Source organism: Phalaenopsis equestris, unplaced genomic scaffold (assembly GCF_001263595.1).
Source record: "Phalaenopsis equestris unplaced genomic scaffold, ASM126359v1 Scaffold000372, whole genome shotgun sequence".
Classification (NCBI taxonomy): domain Eukaryota; kingdom Viridiplantae; phylum Streptophyta; class Magnoliopsida; order Asparagales; family Orchidaceae; genus Phalaenopsis; species Phalaenopsis equestris.
The window spans coordinates 386,242-407,111 of record NW_018164814.1 but is presented as its reverse complement, the minus strand read 5'-3'; the positions used below and the strand labels follow the sequence as shown (position 1 = coordinate 407,111).

The 20,870-nt window shown below is 35.4% G+C and overlaps 1 protein-coding gene across 5 annotated transcripts; it reads left to right on the top strand.

Moving 5' to 3' along the window:
- The first annotated feature begins 251 nt into the window (after positions 1 to 251).
- On the top strand, positions 252 to 18,800 carry LOC110026466. 5 transcript variants are annotated; one of them, XR_002294206.1, is made up of 6 exons: positions 256 to 660; positions 933 to 1,126; positions 11,925 to 12,243; positions 17,732 to 17,898; positions 18,265 to 18,391; positions 18,567 to 18,792. XR_002294206.1 is itself a non-coding variant. In XM_020727413.1 (5 exons), the coding sequence occupies exons 1-4, from the start codon at positions 562 to 564 to the stop codon at positions 17,830 to 17,832; spliced, it is 642 nt and encodes a 213-aa protein (XP_020583072.1). In that variant the 5' UTR covers positions 253 to 561; the 3' UTR covers positions 17,833 to 17,837; positions 18,265 to 18,796. The 5 variants fall into 5 exon arrangements, 3 of the variants coding, with proteins under 3 accessions (XP_020583072.1, XP_020583069.1, XP_020583070.1); XR_002294207.1 differs by having other exon boundaries at positions 252 to 660; positions 11,925 to 12,172; positions 18,265 to 18,800; XM_020727413.1 differs by having other exon boundaries at positions 253 to 660; positions 11,925 to 12,172; positions 17,732 to 17,837; positions 18,265 to 18,796.
- Positions 18,801 to 20,870: the final 2,070 nt, after the last annotated feature.

Here is a 20,870-nt window from a genome sequence, read left to right as displayed (position 1 = left end):
AACAATTCGATAATTGGGCAGGTCTTACTAGGTGTATACAATATCTAATATCTAAACTTCAATTGTTACATTTATGTCATTTTATCTATTCATGTAAAGGTAATTTATTTTCCCAAACTTAAAATAATCATGTTTTTCTATGCAATTTAGAAGATTTGGTTGGTAGAAATATAAAAAAACAAAATTTTAGTATTAGACAATCGCCCACGGGGGTAAGGCGCAAGAACAGAGATCTCATTTAGCGACAGCCCCCTGCACAAAGCCAAAAATAATAATTTTGCGCAAAAATCCCTCATTTTTAAAGTTGCGTCGCAAAAAAGATTGCAAATTTGAATGAAAATCAAATCCGACGATGAATAATACAAAGAAGAAGTCGAAGCGAAAATGGCGGTGCTCTCCCCCTCTCTCGCCGCAATCAAATCCCTCTCCTTTTTCTCAGTTAATCTGCCACAAACGTAGAGCTGAAGGATTCTTCTCTCTCGCTGCCTCCCTTGGCATCGACTTCTACTAGTCCCTTCGCCGCTGCTCAGTTTCCTGCCGCAATTGAGGCTTTCTTCAATAATGCCCTGTTTGGCCCTACCGCCGGGGCTGCAAATTCGAACGTGGTTGCGGGATTACGATAGGATTCAGTCAATTTCCGTTTTCCTCATCTACATCCAGGTGAGCGGACTCGTCTTTCTAATCTTCGAAGCCCTAGGGTTTATCTCGCTTTTTCCCCATTTGATGAGCTTTTTCTAACGAGTCTAGCTGTTAATTGCTTGTTTCTCGATCCAACTTTGTTGCCGGGGGATTTCATTTGGGCTTGAATGTGCATAATTGGCTTCCAATTTGACACCAATTGTCTAATCGGTTTTTGGTTTTGGATTGTTTGGCTCCGTGATCTTATTGCAAGGCGGTGATATTTATTGTTCTGACAATTGATAGGTGTGCAGATTGGTTGCTCTCTGTTGGGGTCTCTGGGAGCGTTGTTCAATGGCGTGTTGCTGATTAATTTGGTGATCGCTCTCTTTGCGCTTGTCGCCATTGAAAGCAGTAGCCAGAGTCTTGGACGCACTTATGCTGTGCTTCTTTTCTGCGCCATCTTGCTTGATGTTGCGTGGTTTATACTTTTCTCTCACACGATATGGTATGTTTCTTGCTGTGTTCCATAATGGCTTAGTCATTGATTAGTATTGATTGTACATGTGATGGAATAATCCAAATTAGCACTTTTGCTATAAAGATATATATATTGCAGCATTGACTTAGCATAAATTAAAAAAGGGGGCATTTACAGACATACCGTCCGTTTTTATGTATTTACACATCTAACACCTAAACTTTGCTTTTTTACACTATACTTTTAAAAGTAAAATATACTTTTTCAATACATAGCTAAGGCGATATGCCTTAATTGAATTTTAGGTGTTTGATATCTAAATACACAAAAGAATTGAGTGGTATGCTTATGTGAACAAACTATACACAACCTCTTTGAAACATCATGAAATTGATCCTTTATGTCATACTCAAGTTTGTGATGGCATTTTCTGTTTCATGACATTCTCTTTGTTTAGGGTTCTTGAAGAAAAAAGGGGTCCGTGCGACTTGCCTCTTATGTTTAATACCTTATTATGTTGGATAATGGATCGTTGAAACTCGATTAAAAGATGAGTTAGGAAATTATTTGTAAAGCATGCATGAGCAAATTTTTTTTTGATTTTGCTAGTTGGTAGGCCTAAAAATTAATATCTTAGAGTATTTTACATGCATTCAAAGAATGCATTGTAAGTTAAACCAATTGTGAAGAAATGAGTGTTGACAGAATGTATATAAATGGCATGAGTTCTTGGAGGTAGTTAAAGCACAAATAATTCATGGAAGATATTGATGAACTATTACAATTTATATGTGGGGAAGTGAGAATGATTACTTGGAATGATTTGAATGATGTATATGCTTTAAGATGATGAGCTTTGAGGGGATTAATGATTAATGAAGAATGAATAAATTAAAATGCAATAAAGAAGCTAAACTTAAATTTGTATTAGCATATAATATTTCAGAAATGAGAAAAATACTTGGTTAATTTCTCAATTTGAGCTATCAAATCATAAATTAACTTATTTTTTTGCTTAAAAGGAAAGAAAAATAATTTAATTTTTGAATTAAATGAAAATATGACAGTCAATAGGACACAATGGAATGATTCATGTAGTTGACTCCACCTAGTGGGAAAAAGGCTTTATTGTTGTTGTATAGTAAGGTGATTCTTGGCCATATCTTATATGAGATAAGATGATTGGTTATATTTAGAAGGCTATCACAGAAGTTTTAGAAGAGTTTAGAAATAGATTGCACATTATTTAATATACATATTGGTGGAGTTCAAAGGTAAAAGAAATTGTTAAAAAAACAGATGCACTTATAAATTGTGTAAAAGGTGAATGCTATGGTGATTTATAAGGATTATTGTAAAACAACGAAGAAATTGAGCAAACAAAGGCTATAATTTTTTATTATTAATATAATTGGCTAAACACTAAGGAAAATGAAAGTAAGATATATAAAATAACTAAAATATTAGATAAGTGATCTAAAGATTTTGATTTAGATACATTTAAATTGAAGATAATAGAATTTACCACAAAAAATGAAGCACCAAGGGAAGATAGACAATTAAAAATGCTATTTTAATAAATTATTCAATATTTGTGTTGAGATTCAAATCATTTGAGTATAATGAACAAAATTATTGGGCATACAATAGAGTTATTTATAAAAGAATATAGATAGCTGTAAAGATACATGGAGGCAAAATTTTGGGATCAAATTAGATACCGTTGAGGAGTTTAAAGACGGGATAATGGAGTGATTTTTTTAATAAATCTTTCGAATAAAAATTTATAGACTAGGATATCAAATGATTGAAAAAATATTTTGATATCAATATTTTTAGAATTATAATAATTATAGATGAATCAAGTTTATAAGTTATACAATTTTGTGAGATAGACTTAGAAAAATGGCCTTGGTATTAAAAAATCATTTTTTGTTTTGTGATTGGACAATTCAATTTGGAAGGGATTCTTGTGGTAAGACAATTAGTGGAAACAATTATAGATAGTAAGTCACCTTCATATATAATTTTTATTTGGTTTTAAGAAGATTTATGACAAAGATCCATGAAAATTGATTTAATATGCATAAATAGAAAAGTTATGTGCCAAGGGTACTCAGAAGTTCTTATAAATGTGTATGATGTATCATTGCAGGCATTAGTATTAACTATAAAGTGATCGGAAACTTTTCAATTTCAATCGAATTACACTAAGAACCAATATCAGTTTTATATAACTTTGAGGTGCCTACAAAGAATATTTGAAGTGGAGCTCCTTGATGCTTACTTTAATCAATAGCATAGTTTTATATGGTAAGTCATCTGTTGAAATTGGTGTTAAGCTAGATTAAATGATAAAATATTTATAATATAAATAATTTAGGATTAATAGAATAAAATTTAAGTTGATGGATTACTATTTTAGTTGGTATTATATCATAAAATTAGTTAATATTATTATATGATGAAGTGATACATAGAAATTATTAATTTAAGTATTTTGGATCTGTTAGGCATAAAATTGGGATATATTTGAAGATGTTAATTTCCAGAGTTAAAAATTAAATTGTTTAAAATAAAAAAATTGTATTAGAAGTATTATGTAATACAAAAACATTACTGAGACTAAAGGTCAATTATATAAAATACAGCTTAGCAGTTTATGCATATGGATCTAAATGGGGCAAGGAAAATGTTATTAATAACTAAGTTGAGCATTGAAAAACTAAGAATATTTTGTTGGCTGTGTGGCTGAAATTGGAATGATAGATCAAAAAAATAATTATGCATTGTTAAAAGTTGTATAGTAGTGGAGAATAGAATTAAATAGTTTGGAAATGTATATTGAAGGATAGGATAGACTGATAGATTTAGCATTCGAGAATGAACAAAGTGGTTGATAAAAGATAACATTGTTAAAAGCTGTATAAATTGATTTGCTCCTGCTAGGTTTAACACATCATGTAGCACTTAACATAATGATTGAAGAATGAGAATTCATAAAGCATCCTTGGATGATGTTAATAATGATGATGGTGGATAAAATAAATTGAAAAGTGGGGCATATTTTTCAGTGATATCTTTGGATTGTTGAGAAGAGATCAGATGTATTATGCTTTGCAAAAAAGCTTACTAATGAGGACAGCACTACTTAAGGTTATCAATGCATCGTTGAGATATTTGTTGTGGCTTACTGAATCCTTCTTTGAGCCTCATCTCTTTATTAGTTGTGATAGGCCATAATTATACTTTCAGCAATATTTGGCAACCACTTGTAACCAATTCGAACTTTTTCCATGCTTGTTCTTTCCATACATCATTTGTGAACTTGAAACCTTGATTCTTCTCTACATTTCTCCTTCATGAAAAATGGAGTATTAATATTTTCTTGTGTTCTTGATATGCCTCAGAACCAAAATCAGCGAACAAACCACGACGAAACGGAAATAGATATGTGAAAAAATAACACAAACCCGGGCAGTTCTTACAAAAAATCAAAGGAAACAAGCAAGATACAAGTTTGATCTACTATTCGAGGCATAGATCATCTCTCCCACACCCTAGATGTTGCTGGGAACACAACAAGAAGAAAGAATAGCAGCCACAACAAAACATACATAAAAGAAAACAAATCCTTGGTTTTTTCTCTTAAAGAATCCCCCCCAACATTTTGAAAACTTTCCCTTTCCAATTTTCCTCCAAATCGGTTTTAATTTCTCCTAATTCAGTATGTAATTAAGCCTCTCGTGGACCCCAAACTCTCCCCACCTTCTCCTGTGGCAAAATGCTGCTCCGCCTCTTCACTCGAATAGGATTGGCCCATCTGTGGATTTGCCAGGCCGGTGGGAGGGCATTCGATCGGTCCCTCCTGGACCGGTTTCGTGATGGGCGTAACATTACTCCCTTCCCAAAGAAATAACTTGTACTCAAGGTAAAAGGATGAAAACCACTTGTGGATCACCTCTTAAGGCTCCCATATTGCTTCACAGTCTGACAATTCTTTCCACTTAACCAATAGTTTCTTTGCTCCCTCTACTCCTTAGCACACTCCTTCAATTTCTAGTGGCTCCAGAATCACCTCCAAGTCCTTCGTCAGTATTGGCGGTAGTGTAGATGAGAGTGTATGATCTCCAATCGCACGTCTCAGTAGTAATGCATGGAAGGCCGGGTGTAGTGCGGACGATGGTGGTAACTTCAAAAGATAGGCCACTATCTCGATGCATGTCATCACCTCATAAGGCCCAAAGTATCATGGTGATAGTTTCTCTTTTCTCCTCCTGGCCAATGTTTTATGTCAGTAGGGTTAGTTTCAAGTAAATCATGTCTCCTGGTTCAAATTGTACCTCTCTCTTGTGTTCGTCTGCTTCCTATTCATGATTTGTTGAGCTCTCAGTAAATGACCCTTAAGCTTTGCTAGTATTCTGTTTCTCTCCTCCAAGTGCTGATCGACGTTAGATACTGGTGTGATATTATGCCCATGATATATCATGTGAGGTGGGTCCCACACATACAATATCTTGAAGGGAGTGGTCTACGTTGCGGTGTGGTACAAAATATTATACCAATATTCGGCCCATGCAATTCACTTAGCCCATAGCTTCGATGTATCGAATATAAAACAACGCAGGTATGTCTCCACACTCCTATTGACCACCTCATTCTGCTCATCGACCTGTGGATGATATACAACATTTCTTAAGGACTATACTTTGCAACCTGAATAGCTCATTTCAGAAATGGTTAAGGAAAACTTTGTCCCTATCTAATACAATCGATTCCGATACTCCGTGCAAACTGATCACTTCTCGGATAAACATCGTCGCGACTGAGACTGCAGTCTAGGGGGGAATGAAATGTGCATACTTGGATCGATGACCACCATGATCACCTTGAACCCTTCTAACCATGAAAACCCCTCAATAAAATCCATCGTCGCTTCTTCCCAAACCTTCCTTTGTAATTCTAATGGTTATAGTAACCCTCTTGATACTGTGGTCAAGTACTTGTGTCATTGATACACATCACATTTTGCTATCATGTCCTCTATGTTTATGTGCATCCCCACCCAATAAAGTTCTGCTAGGTTTTTTGCACTCCTGATTGTTCGTCGATCGCACTGCCATGAAACTCTTGTAATAATCTGGGAATATACTCTGACTTCTTGGGTAGCACGAATCACCCCTGGTAGAGCAACTGCTGCCCCCTGAATGCATATCCTGGATGATTGTTCGGCTAGTGTAGTAACTCGACTCTTATCATCCTCAGCTCCTCATCCCTTTCGCTCTCCTGTCTCTGGGCTTCCCAATCTCGGACTAAGGGTATCGACATGGCCGTCAATTGATATTCCTCCACCTTTCTTGACAATGCGTCGGTTACTTTATTCTCCAATCCTGGTCGGTGTTGAATCTCGAAATCATATCCCATTAGCTTAAATAGCCATCTCTAATGCACCTCAGTCACCATTCGCCACTCTAGAAGATACTTTAAACTCCTCTAATCTATCTAGACCAAATAATGTTGCCCATACATATAAGACTGCCACTTCTAAATGGCCAATAAAATTGTCATCAATTCCCGCTCATATACTGACTTTATTCTCGCTCTGGCCTTAAGAACTTGGCTGAAGTAGGCAATCAGTCGTCGAGTCTGCACGAGCACTGCTCCCAATCCGTACCCATACGCATCCGTCTCCACCACAAATTGTTTACTGAAATCTGGAAGTGCTAAAACCGGAACGCTAGTCATGACCCTCATCAGATGTTCAAATGCCTGTGTCGTTACTTCACCCCATTTGAAATTGTCTTTTTTCAAGTGCTCCGTTAGTGGCTATGCTATTGTACCATATCCTCTCATGAACTTTCACTAGTATCTAGTGAGACAAGAATCCTCTCAACTCCTTCAAATTCCTTAGTAAGGGCCAATTAACCATAGCCTTGATCTTGCCCCCCTTCTCCCATTCTGGTCACCACATGTCATATGTACTCCATTTGTAGCTGTGCAAAAGAACATTTTCTCAAATTAGCATACAACTGATGCTTCCTCAACGTCTCTAGAACTGTTTTCAGGTTCCTCACATGCTTTGTCTATGTATAAGTGTAGATCAGAATATCATTAAAGAAAACCAGAACAAATTTTTGGAGATAATGTTGAAAAACCCTATTCATGAGGGATTGAAATATCATCAGGGCGTTGGTGAGGCCAACGGTATCATCAAGAACTCATAATGTTTTTTATGTGTTATGAATCCTGTTTTGTGCACATTCGCTGGATTCTTCCTGTTCTGGTGATACCCTGACTTAAGATAAATTTTTGAGAAAATAACCACCCCATAAAACTCATCTAGTAACTCATCAATCACAGAATTAGGAAACTCGTCCAAAACCATTTTCATGATCAAAGCCCGATAGTCAACGCAGAATCTTCAACCACCATCTTTTTTCTTCACCAACAAGTCGAGACTGGAAAAATGACTCACACTAGGCCTGATAATCCCAGCCTCGATCATCTCTCGGTTCAACTTTTCTATCTCATTCTTTTGATTCTAGAGATACCTGTATGATCTGACGCTGATGGGAGAAACACCCTCCTTTAATGTAATAGCGTGCTCGTGCTCCCTCCGAGGAGGTAACTCGCTTGGCTGCTGGAAAACATTAGTAAACTGTTGTAGGAGTTGTTGAACCCTTTCTGGAAACTCTGCCAACTCTGAATCTCGAACCTCCTCAATTCTCTAAAACTCCACTAAGTAACCCAATCCTGCTCCTCGAATCGAGTTCACCATGGTTTTGAGCGACACTATGGTTTTGCATATGCTAGCATCTCTTCTCAACACCACCTTCCTACCCTCCTCCAGTTGGAACTCCATCGTTAAGGACTTCAAATTCACCTTTATCTCTCCCAATGTTCGCTGCCACTTCATGCCCAAAATTACATTTGTGTTGCCCAAATTTAAAGGAAGTCTTCCACCACCTATAGGCCATGTAGTGTCAGAACCAACAACTTGCAAATTCTTCAACTTTTCTCCACCTTCCCTATCCCCATTATGATGCCAAAGCTCTCAGTAGTCACCAACTTCAACCTCAGCTTCTCCACAACCTGATTTGAGATGAAGTTATGTGTGGCCCCGCTATCTACCAACACCACAATCGGTTGTTCCTCGATCCACCCCCTCACTTTCATAATGTGATTCGGGGGTAAATCCGACGACCGAATTGAGACACTTCTGCAACATCTAAATATAGATGCTCTTCCACTGCATCCTTTTCTGATCCCTCACTCCCTGTATCCTCTCCTGAACTAACATAATATGAAGGACGCGCTCCTTGCAACGGTGTCTTGGGGTGTATTTCTTCTCACAACGGTAGAATAATTCGTCCGCTCTTTTATCCAGCACTTTTGCATCTATGAGGCGTTTGAAACTACACCCAAGGCGGGGTTCTTTATACTTCTCATTCTACATCTCTTTCTGATGCGATATCATCTGGGTCCTCGGTGTGGTGGCTGTTAAGGTGCTTTTGTAGAATCCTCCGGTGCTGCCGCCTTTACTGGTCTTATTCACTTCTTTTTTGTCCTCCATCATCTGGGCGAGCTCCATCATTTCTCTCAATCCTCGTTGTCTGAAGGGGTGGATGGCCGCTCATATGTCGGGCTTCAGGCCTTTCAAGAAGTTCTCTTCCAAGTCAACTGTAGAAATCTTATTCAACCTCCCTGGCAACAACTCAAATTTCTCTCGTTACTCCATGATTGTCCCCTCCTGAGTCAGAGCATAGAATTGCTCATGTAGGTCTCCTTTCTGAATGACTCAGAAGCCTTCCAACCAACAATCCTTGAACTCCTCTCATGATCGGATATCTTGCCTCCATCCACTAGGACCATGCTAAAACCCAAGGGGTTCTCTTCCTCACTTAACCCGTTGATTTCAAAATATCGCTCCATCTGATACACCCATCCATTTGCATCCTCCCCTTCGAAGATTAGCATCTTCAGTTTCCTAATCCTTGCATCGCCGCCCCAATCTCATCTTTCTTCGGTATTCCCCCCATGTGTCTAGAGTTCGGTCATAGGCATATCCCACTTCTGAATCCCTCCTTCCTCCATCGTTCTTTTCCATGCCCCTTACTCCATCTCTCCTCCAATTTTCGGCCCATCCCTTTCTATCGGGAGTCTCCACTCCCCCTCCTGTCGAAATCTTAGGGGGAGGCTCTTGTAGGTAGATGAGGTCTTCTTTGTGGTCTTTTCGGTCGATTTCCTTCCCTTTTGACCTAGCCAAGGATTCCCAGATTAATTTTTGGTTAGAATTTGCAACTGGAGCGATGGCAATGACCTTGGCTTGCATCTCTATGAGCTTTTTCATTATCTCCCACATTTTTCCTATGCTTTCAAATCCATCCTCCATTCGACTTTCAATGGAAGAAAACCTGCCCTCCATGTTGATGAAACACTTTTCCATTTCTGATTTGATTTATTTGATTTGCCCTACGCTGTCTTCTAACACATCCACTTTCTTTGTTGTCATCCTACCAAAATCTATGCTCTGATACCAATTTGATACGCATCGGAACCAAAATCAGCGAGCAAACCACGACGAAGCGACAATAGATAAGTGAAAAAAAGAACACACAAACGAGGGTTGCTTTTACAAAAGATCAAAGAAAACAAGCAAGATACAGGGTTGATCTACTATTCGAGAGGTAGTTGTCTCTCCCACACCCTAGACGCCACTAGGAACACCACAAGAAGAAAGAAAACAACAACCAGAATACAGGCATAAAAGAAAACAAACCTTAAGTTTTTCCCCTATAAGAACCCCCTGCAACCTTCTGAAAACTTTTTTTTTCACTTTCCCTCCATACCTGTTTTAATTTCTCCTCCTAGAGTATGTAATTAAGCCACTCATGGACCCCAAACTTTCCCCGCTTTCTTCTCATGTGGAAAAATGCTGCTCTGCGTCTTCGCTCGAACAGGATTGACCCACCTATGGGTTTGGCGGGCCAGTGGGAGGTCATTCAACCGGTCACTCCTGGGCCGGTCCCATGATGGGCGTAACAGTTCTATTTTATGATTTTGTGCTTGGGCAATGATTATTCTTTTTTTTTTTGTAAAAAAGTATTATTTATATTTATCAAAAGACTTTTCTCTTAAGAATGTTCACATATAGGCTTTGAGCATGGATTTCATCAATTTTTTTTTCCTTTACTTGTCAAATCTTGTTGAGGAGAAGATTTCCTACTTGATTCTTCAATTAGTTTCTCAATTTAGTGGGCTGAGATCTTTCCCTCACATTTCATGGATTTCATGTCATTCATTTTCATCCCTTCTTTTTGCTGTGCCACTCGTTGTTCAAAGTTTTTAATTATAATTCAGCTCATACACCTGATGACAGTTTTTTATATTCTATGGTGCTGTTGTTGATTTTCAAGATTATGATTGTTTATGAATCTAATTGTTAGGAATTGACAAGCCACATTAGAATCCTGTTTTATTTACATCTGTTCACTATCTCTCAAATTGATGTTTATTTATTGGCTTGTCATTGTTGGATCATACGATTACCAACGTTATTATAGGCGAGCTAGTTGTTCGCCTTAGCACCTAGGCAAGATGAGACAACACTCCAACACCTCAAACACCCCGCATGTAAAAACCATCACTAAGACATACCAAGGAGAGAGACCTAGCATAAGGTGCTAGGTTCCTTGGCGCTTGAGTCCATTATGCAAAATTTTTTTATTATCTTTTTAAGTAAAAAAATATGTTATGAGGTGGATAACGACAAATTTCATGATGTAGAGGAGAGTGTGGCTGATGAATAAGATGAATTAGAATAATGAAGATTAAATTACTCTTTTGCCATAACCATTACCAGCTTATGTTTTATTTTGCTTTGAAAAACTTATAACACAACTTTGTACCTTGTATGCACATTCATTTAGATGATTTCTTTTGCAAGGTACATTTTGGTTGTTGGAATGATACAAAATTTGCAACTATATTTTTTCTCTACTATATTTAATATTTTTTTGTGATTATTATTATATTATATTTGACAACAATTTTTCTCATAATTTAAATTGTTTCATTTTCAGTGCCTCACTTCACTTAGGTGAGCACCTGAGTTGGCACCTAGCACATCTAGTATATTGGCAGGCACATATATTAAGTATACCTAGTGTTTTTCATAGCACTCACGATTACAAATGGTTTTCTTGGAGATTGTCTGGCTAATCTCTTCAAATGTTAAGATTGCTGATGCGAGGTGTGTATTTCCCTGCTTTGTTGAATGTTATATGCAGTTAGCTGCAGGATCTTTCTCTGCTAATGTTTTGATAGGTTCTCCCTGTCATAATTTGAGAATTAGCTCTTTATGTATTTTGTGATTCAACCTGCTTGATACAATTCGCTTTTGCTTGTTTGCTTGGAGGTAAAAAAATCATTTTTAGTGAATTCAGGAAGTTTATGTAGATCTGTTGTTTAATATAGGATGCTATTTCTTATGCTGCATTTAGTGTGTCTTTTTTTAAGATTTATTTAGCCCGACCTTTGCCCACAAGCTTTTCCTGAGTTTGCATGAGCTTCTACAATTACAATGTGGCTTTTAAAGATATAATGATGTTGAAATCATAGTTAGATTGCATTAATTGTTTTTTCCTTTTGTTTTGCTTTTTAAAAATTTGATTTATATTGAATAGCATTCTACTATGGACCAGTAATCTAGAGTCTTCTAACAGAATAGTATGATAAAAGACAACCGACACAACATATATAAGAACAAATCGCTTTACTATATTGAACACCTAGAAATAACCCAGTTTTATTGCTATGGCTACAGGAACTTTGGTTCAGAAAAGTATGGGCTATCCTTTGTCTTTTCTGTTAGACTGGCATTTTCAATGCAAATCATTGGTTTTTCAGTGAGGTTCTTGTCCTCATTTTTGTGGATTCAGATGTATAGACTGGGGGCTACAACAGTTGACAATTTGGGCTATCAAGATATTGATTTCCATGCGACAAGTAATTATATAAATCCGGGATCTAATGTACTAGCAAGACAGGACTCTAATTCCAGCGATATACTAGGTGGGTCCATTTATGATCCGGCTTATTATTCTTCACTTTTTGAAGATGACCAAGTGAATTGCATCCAGGAGGTAACCTTGCAAAAACACCTTTTTTGCAAGTTCTTTTTTTTTGTTTGGACTGTGATTTAGTTGGCACTATATGCATTTTTTTAAAATTTATGCCTGCATAATATCTTTCCACATAAATGTTTGCTTTTGGGAGAAATACAATGGAGATGTCACAAATGCTAAAAACTTCGACTAATTGGGATTCTTTTTTAACTAATGTATTTGTTCTAGGAATTGTTATGTGATGTAGGCATGATGTTTCTTTCTCTCCTTTGTTCTCTCTGCTCCTCATGTCAACAAAACTTGCTTATAAGAGTCAGCATTCAATCAATTTGGATGGTTCGTTCTACAAATTAGCTAAAGCAATTTAATTTCAAGCATAAATTAAAAAAGCCAATCTAACTAAACAATTTTTCAAACCAAACGAAACCAAGCCGAATTTAGTTCAATCCACTTTTGAATGAAAATGAATATAATTAACTTAACAATGAATCAAATAATCTTTAGCTTAAATAATATATATTAAAAAGAATACTAAATAATTTTTGTTAAGCTGTATAATTTTGACATGTGGAATAAATAATATGCAAGTTGATCATGTCACTTGTTTTTTTACATGGATTTATTGATTTAATATTTAAAGGAATTAATATAATTCAATTTTGATTTGATTGGTTTTACAACATGAAAAATTGAACTTTAAATTAAAAATCAAAGGAAGTAATAAGTATAGTCCATGACCTAACCGATACTTCAACAACCGAATCAAACCAACCAAATAAGATCAAATTGATTTGATTTTTTTTATTATATAAATAATACACACTTTTATGCGATGAAAATCTTTTTTGTCTGTTGAATTTCAAGTCATATTTGCAAGAATAGTTTAAATTGATTTATTGATATTTATTGGTTTTGGAGCTTATTTGGTTTTAATAAGGTATAATGAACATAAATATGTTGTTGAATTCTAAACAACTCCTCATTTCCATAGTAAACAAGCCTAAGCCCAGGTTTTTTATTGTGCTATGTAGTTTCAAGAAACTCTTGGATGGGCCAACAGGTTACAAGTGCATCAAAAATCTGTCATATCACAAAAAAATTGAGAGAAGTGTTAAAGACAATGCTGTCCAAGTTTGCTATATATATATATATCAAGATTTAAATTTGTGCAACTAAGATTTGAGTCGTTTTCTATCCTTGAGGTGAGGCGAAAGCCTCAAAATGAAAACATTAAATTAATAAAAAACTATGAAGTAAAAAAGTAACATATTAAAATAAAAAAAAATCATTTCTCGAAGCATATTTATCACAATAAATCTTCCTACTCCCAAACCAATGTTAGCAATTATTTTGAGAGTTTGTTTGGGATCAATTTTATTTTAAAAACAAAGGATTTATGTAGCCGACCCCACGTAGTGGGATTAAGGCTTTATTGTTGTTGTTGTTGTTGTTTTTGTTTCCTTTGTTTTTGAAAATATGTTTGTGTAATGTGTTTTTAACAAGTTTTATTTTATTTTTTTTAGTAAAAACAAGTAAACATGTTTTTAAGAATATTCAAAATAACTTTTAGGTGGCTTGAGTGTTTTCAAAAACAACAATATTTTAATCAAACATTCCAGATATGTTTTGTTTCAAATCAAAATGTAAACAAAATAAAATACAAATTAGAAAGAAAAGTGGTCCCAAAATGGCCCCTAAGCCTCTAAAATTATAAATTGTAAATTCAAAACTCTGTATTACTTTCATCATTAAGTTGTTTCTCGTAGAATCATAGGTCTATTTTTTGCCACCTCAACCTTCAATTGATTCACAACAATTATTCTCTTATTTCGGAGGGCCAGTGTGGGAACCTCCACTATAATGTATCACTAACAACATGATCACCTCCGACAACATTTTTTATACGATTTAGTCCCACATTCCCAACAAAAGCATCCCTTTTCTAAGTTAAAGTTCAAGGGATGAGTGCCTTGGCTGAACACATGGTAAGAAGGCACTTGTGAAATGGTGAAGCATTGCCAGATTGTCATTGCGGGTCCCTTAAACAACATGCTTCTCCTTTGTTTAAAAAGTTTTCTTCCTCCATCTTTGTCTATTATTATTTTGGAATTGCTTGCTTGTCATAGTAAGCATTACCGCATTCGTAGTGCTTAGACCAATGACACCACTAATGATGTTTCTTTTTGGCATGATAGGAGAGATTATTTTATGTTATGGTGCTTTGCATAACAGCTATACTTCTCCTGGTGTAATGGGTGATGCCTTTTATGAGGTTCTCACTTACAATCTTGGCATAATGGGAGTATTTTTCAGAGCTTCAACAAAATTTGGACAAAAGAAAAAAAAAATTCCACCCGTAAACATGGGCACTATGTGGAAGCAATGTGGGAACAAACATTGGATGGCATGAACATAATGAATAAATGCAACAAACTTAACAAACAAAATTGTACGAATTTCGCTAAACTTGAATGAAATGTGAACAAAAAATGAAAATGAATTTCAACTTACACAAGTGTTTATGCGTAAATTGATTCATCTTTTACGTTTAATAATGAAATCAATATTTGACTAATTGCTCAATTATGCTAGAATTTGGTCACACGATTCGATCAAGCCTGGTAAAACTCAATTTGTTGACAACAAATTTGATTTCTTCTGTATTTCTTTTCAAACAGTCGTGACTATATCAGCATCAATGAAAGATTGATCTTTTGACATCCAGACGTGATTGTTTCAACTAAATGCCACCAATGATAGAGTTATAATGAACCCTTCTCCATCACAGGTAACATCTGTACCGTTCCTGACAACATATGAAAGGCATAATGAAGCTAATGCACACATCTTTGTGCTGTTGGACTTTTTTTAGGTCACCTCTAAGTAATCACAAAGTTTTGATTCTTTTCCAAAATTGATATGATTTCTCTTGTGAACCTATGTTACAAAATAAAATTATTTAAATCCATATGTTTGTGTTTGGATTTCTCTGCATATCTACTTATACGTTACCTAATTCTCCTATATTAGAAGTAACTTAGCCTGTTAATTCCCCATACAAGTTACCTCAAATTCTTTTCGAAAGGGTGGAAATTCTTGACTTCACATTGGCACTATTTGTGGGAAGATATACTGGGTTGTAGAAAGTAGTAATAGGTGGTAATAATGTTGAAGGGTTTTAGGTGACTATCAATGAATGAAAATGATTAATCCACAAATCACATTCAAAAGGCTTCTAATCCAGCGCTGGCTGCTCCTGTTTCTACTTTTTAAACTCGAGCTCAAGTTGATAAGCTGTGTGCAAGCAAAAGGAAAAGGATTCATTAAGAGAAAATATTCTCAAGTTCACTGGGGCAACTCTTGAGGTCTCTGATATTGATATTTTACTTGCAAAGTTCGCACTTACTCTTTGATTGAGTTAGTGTACATTCAAATTCATTGTAGTTAGTAATTCTCTAGAGATATTTGGGCTCTGCTATAGAAAGCAACTAAGTGTGTGAATGCTAAGGAGATTCTCCTTGAATTTAATCTCTCTTTCAACAAAAGTTGTTCAATCATTAAAAAGAAGAAAAAAAAAGGATGGCTGAACCTCTCAATTTGAAATCTATCGAATAATGTCATAGATAATTGGATTTCCTTACACATGGAGGGCCATTAAAAAAAAAATCAATGGCATTTTGCTTTGCCCTTAACTTGGCCGAAGAACCGTCTCCCATCACTAAAGCATGGTCACAATTTACAACATGGAATACATCAACTGCTTAATTCTATGAAAGGGCTTTAGAGAGAAGAGACTCATGCAACTTCTATCTTTATTTAAATGATCATGATAACAACACCAATTAATTTTGTGTACCAAAATGTCCTCATTGAGAATATGATCCATGAGAAACACTTTATGGAGTTATTCACTATCTATGTAACAATTAACAATTTTTGAATGTAGATCAACTGAATCAAAATGGATTTAGGCTATAAAGTTCATTGAGTATGGGCCAGTTGGAAACAATGAGGTAAATATTGCTCCTGATCACCCATCATTTCTTTTATTAATGATGATTTGTTGGTCAACTGAATTGTGTGCCATGGCGCATTCACAATGAAATTGTTATCAACCACTATGTACTCGTCTTAATATCGATTAACACAAGTAGTTTAAGTAATTTTTCTTTTATCTTCTAGCTAACAAGCATGGCTTGGGTGCTTAGAATTTCAGGGCTTAGAGGGATTATTTGGTTGTTTTCTCAAGTGAGAGACAATCCATAAATTACTTTATGAATGCCATACATGAATCTGAATCTTAAATTCTTGCCACTAAAGACGATAGTCAATCAAATCTTTGACCAATTAAGGAAGTTGTTGAAGTTCAAATCTCAAAGGAGAGACATTTGGATGATCTTTTTTTATAAGGTCCCTCTCTGAAGGTAAAGTATGAATATATTTTATCAATCTCCCAAGAATTAACTTAAAGATGCTTTTGCATAGGAGTTATTTGAGATATGTAGGGTTTGCTTGAATGGCACCTATCACCTCCCACGCATCCATTCTAAAAATAAAGCCTTGAAACAAAATAAGAGCTATTTTCAAGCTAGAGATCCATCATGCCAATAAAGATGAGTATAAACTTCTTGACTTTGGATTCATCTGAGAAGTTCAATTTCCCGTGTGCCCGTAGCATGATGATGTTGAAGAAAACTAATGATAAATGAAGAATGTGTGTTTAAGAACTTAATAGAGGGATACTCTTTGCATAGCTTCCTCAATTTGTTTCTTGTTATCATTGGATAAAGATAAGCTCTTTTGATGAGTGGATTTGAGTTTCTTCAGTTATGAGTGGACCTTTTATATTGGGTGCATGATCGCAATTGGATCATGATAAAGTTTTCAATGTACTGTCACTACTCTGGATATGTGCTCATTGATCTATCATGTGGTTGCTTTTTTCATGATTTTTGATACTTGAAATTGTATTTCTGGAAAAATACCAAAAATACCAGGTATATTAATAGAAGGGGATTAGATCATTATAAATATTTGTGTATCGAGGCATGTAGAGGGAGTTCGTTCTTAATAATAAAATTCTCTATTTCTTTCAGTCTCGTGTTTGGTTGGATGTTGATTCTTTTGAATGTCTTAGAAATGCAACATAAAGGCATTTATGCCTCGAAACCTCTAGTGTGAAAAATATTTGGTTATTCTTAATTTCACTTTTACTCAACCATTCTCTTAATGAAATGCATTTATGAACTAAAATGAGTCTTAATATCGCGTACTAGTATAAAACTTCACTAATACATCAACAACTTGCATGTAATTCATCATAAAAACATATTTTTAATATTAATTATCTTTCACAGGTCATTTTCATCATCTTTTGTCTTTATATTTACTTGAAAAAAACAAAACAGCTTTAATTTTAACCTGCTACACGTTACTTCGTTGTTTCCTGTCTTTCATTCTCTGCTTCATGACAATATGAGCTTATAATTTTTCTTTTACTGTGCAGGGTGGCAAGAAAACTTTTGGTCAGGCTTGGGGATCGGCATCATCTTCTGGATCACCCCGCCTCAAATCATGCATCAGCAGATCATTCCAGACTTCTCCTGATCGAAGTATGTGCAATGCATCCATTTTCTATTTGTGCAATTTACATGCATACCTCCCAATTCCTAGGTATTTACCTATCTAACACCTAAAATTTACTTTTTTTTTTATATTTGCACGAATCAAATCTTTCATATCACGTCAAAAATACCACCGTTCTAACTTTAAAAAGGTGGAGTACATCTTTTCATGCATAGGTAAGCTGATATCCATGTAAAAATTGAAGTTTAGGTGTTGGATATGTTAATACATGAGAACTGGATGGTATGCATGTAATTACTCCTCGGCATTTTAGTACTTGACATATCAATTTCTTTTGTGCTTCACCCATATTGAATCGCCACTTAATCTAAATCTACCTTATCTCACGCAGCCCAAAAACGTTAAAACAAATGTTTTTATGACCACTCTAAACTCTTTATCTTAATGCTGCAGGTTGATCAATCTCCATGAAAATTGAATTTCATTTTTGTAGCCAAAGTTTATAGGATTCTCCGCAGGCGGACCGCGGACATGCCGTTCCATAGACGACCCGGTGATGCACCGCCACCCATTTCTTAAGGTGAATATATGCCCGTTGACGGGAATTTAGGAGCAGAATGGAACACATTTCTTTCATTTTTTTTTTTAACCATGAGCTCAAAAATGCTGATGATTGCAGCAAGTAGATAGTGAAAGAATGAAGGTCATGAGTTTTCTGGCACTTCTTTTTTTTTTTTTTTTTTGGCATTTGTTAGATTGAGGGAGCATTTCCCAGTGAAGAGAGCAAAGAGTTCACTGAATATGATTCTTATATTTTGGGCATCTTATTTCTGTTCGACTAAAATAAGTATGTGTAGATCTGCGGCCAACAGTGTTGGCTTTTGTGGTTTTGTAGAGACATGCTTCTTGTTTTAATTTTTGATTGAGTTTTTTTTCTACTCATTTTGGATGACATGTATGGTGATTGTTCTTTTTTGTTTTTAGCTCAGAGATTGTTTATCGTTCGAAAATTAAATTGAATCTTTGCTCAGATTGTTCTCAGATCGAAATAAAAGAGTTGAATTGAATTTTTTTCAAGTTAATTTTGAGGTGCTTATAATTTTTTTTATTTGTAAAAATTATATATATAATGCTAAGTAAAATTAGATAGAATGAGTCACAAGGCGATTTCGAGCTAGATTATATCCAAATAACTCAATTTGATCATGTTACATTCAATTTTGAGTCTGATCAAGTCGATTCTGAGCTAAAATGGATTCAAATAACTCAAATTGAGCCATCTTATTTCAATTTCGAGCCCTGATTCAATTTGGAGTGGGCTCCGTTCGACGAATCAATTTTGAGCCACACTAAATTTATTGGAGATCATTTCAGGCTGACTTAAGCTCGGCTTGAAATCTAATCATGAACGGTGTAACAAAGCGCCAATACTCTTTCAAGTTTGTTTTTGAAGTTCGGATCTTTTTTTTTTTTAATTTTTTTTTTTACAATATTATATTTTCACTATCACCGAGCAACCAAATGAGCCCTGAATGTTTTGTTCACATTAAAATCATGATTATTCCTAAAAAAGACTGCAAATTCTTTTCATGCAAAACACCCTCACCCATCCTATAATACGATCACGTGTGGGGAGGCTAAGTGCAACAAGAATCTAATTCCTTTCATCTCTTGATAGCTCCGGTGTCAAAAGCAAGCATACAAAAAGAAATGAAGTAGGCAGTTTTTCTGCAAAATTAAAGCGTAAAGTGAATGGACGTCTACAAACATACCCCCTAATTCCTCTGTATTTATATATCTGACATCTAAATTTTATTTTTTACATTTATACCACCCATATCTTTCATCTTACATCCTTTTCATGCATAAACGGCGGTATGCATCTAAAAATTGAAGTATAGGTGTTAGATATGTAAATACATAGGAATTGATTGATATTTATGTAAATCTTCCAAAGTAAATTGGGTGGTGAAAAAAGGCATATGCAGAACTTCACAGCAGAATTATTCTTGTGAATCCAGCCTACAGGTGTTGCTTATTTATGCTTCAGAATCTGACTCTTACCTCGTGTTGTTTAGACAGAGATTCATGCTGCCATGATCCTTGTACAACTATGGCAGAACAAAATAATGGTCCTAAATCTGCACCGACCGATCATCTAAATATTCATGGGGATCAATCAAGCTCAAGTAATTCAGCACTAATTTCGAAGCCTCGGTTATATCAGATGGTCTAACTCAAATTATCCCTAACACAAATCTCAGATGGTTTGAGATGAGCCAAAATAGCACATAATGAGAAAAATGTCAAAATGATCTCCTGATTCTTTGCAGACTAACATTTTAGTCTTGGAACTTTTAAAAATGTCAATTTAGTTACTAGACTCTTTAAGTATTTATTGGTTGAAATGGTCCCAGCGAAACATTTTTATAAACCCAGGCACTAAAATGACCCATCTAAAATAGTCACAAGACTATTTTGACACTTCGCTCATCAGCTAATAATCCATGTCCAACTAGTAATGAAACCTACCAATCATCAAAATATAGAGAATCATTCCATACTCAGATCTTTCCTCTACCTTTGCATTCCATTAGGTGGGAGATTGCCAAAAAGGTATGAAGAGTCCAAATTCTACCTCATATGCGTGCAGTTTCGATCCTTCAAATCCTTTCACTTACGTCAATGTCGCAATCAATTATCATCTCAATCTAGAACGAACAATGAAATATGTAAGTTGAGCAGTTATTGAAACCTTGGTTTTAATCGGCGTGCTATTAATCTTGAGATCTAATCAATCCATCCATCTCAATGCTTTATTTGGAGGAGTGGTGATCCTTAAAACAAGAAAAACTTAAACATCAGTGTTAGGATAGAAGAGGAACAAATGACAGTATTTTTACAGGCATGGTCCAACTTTTTTGTAGTTAATTGAACATTGAAATAGCATGCTGTAAATTGCAATAGAAATTAATGGTATCACCTTGGACACCTTGGATAGCACTGCAACTGCAACAAAAAAAAAAAAAATCTAAGTATTTGGCTTAGGCATTCCTATT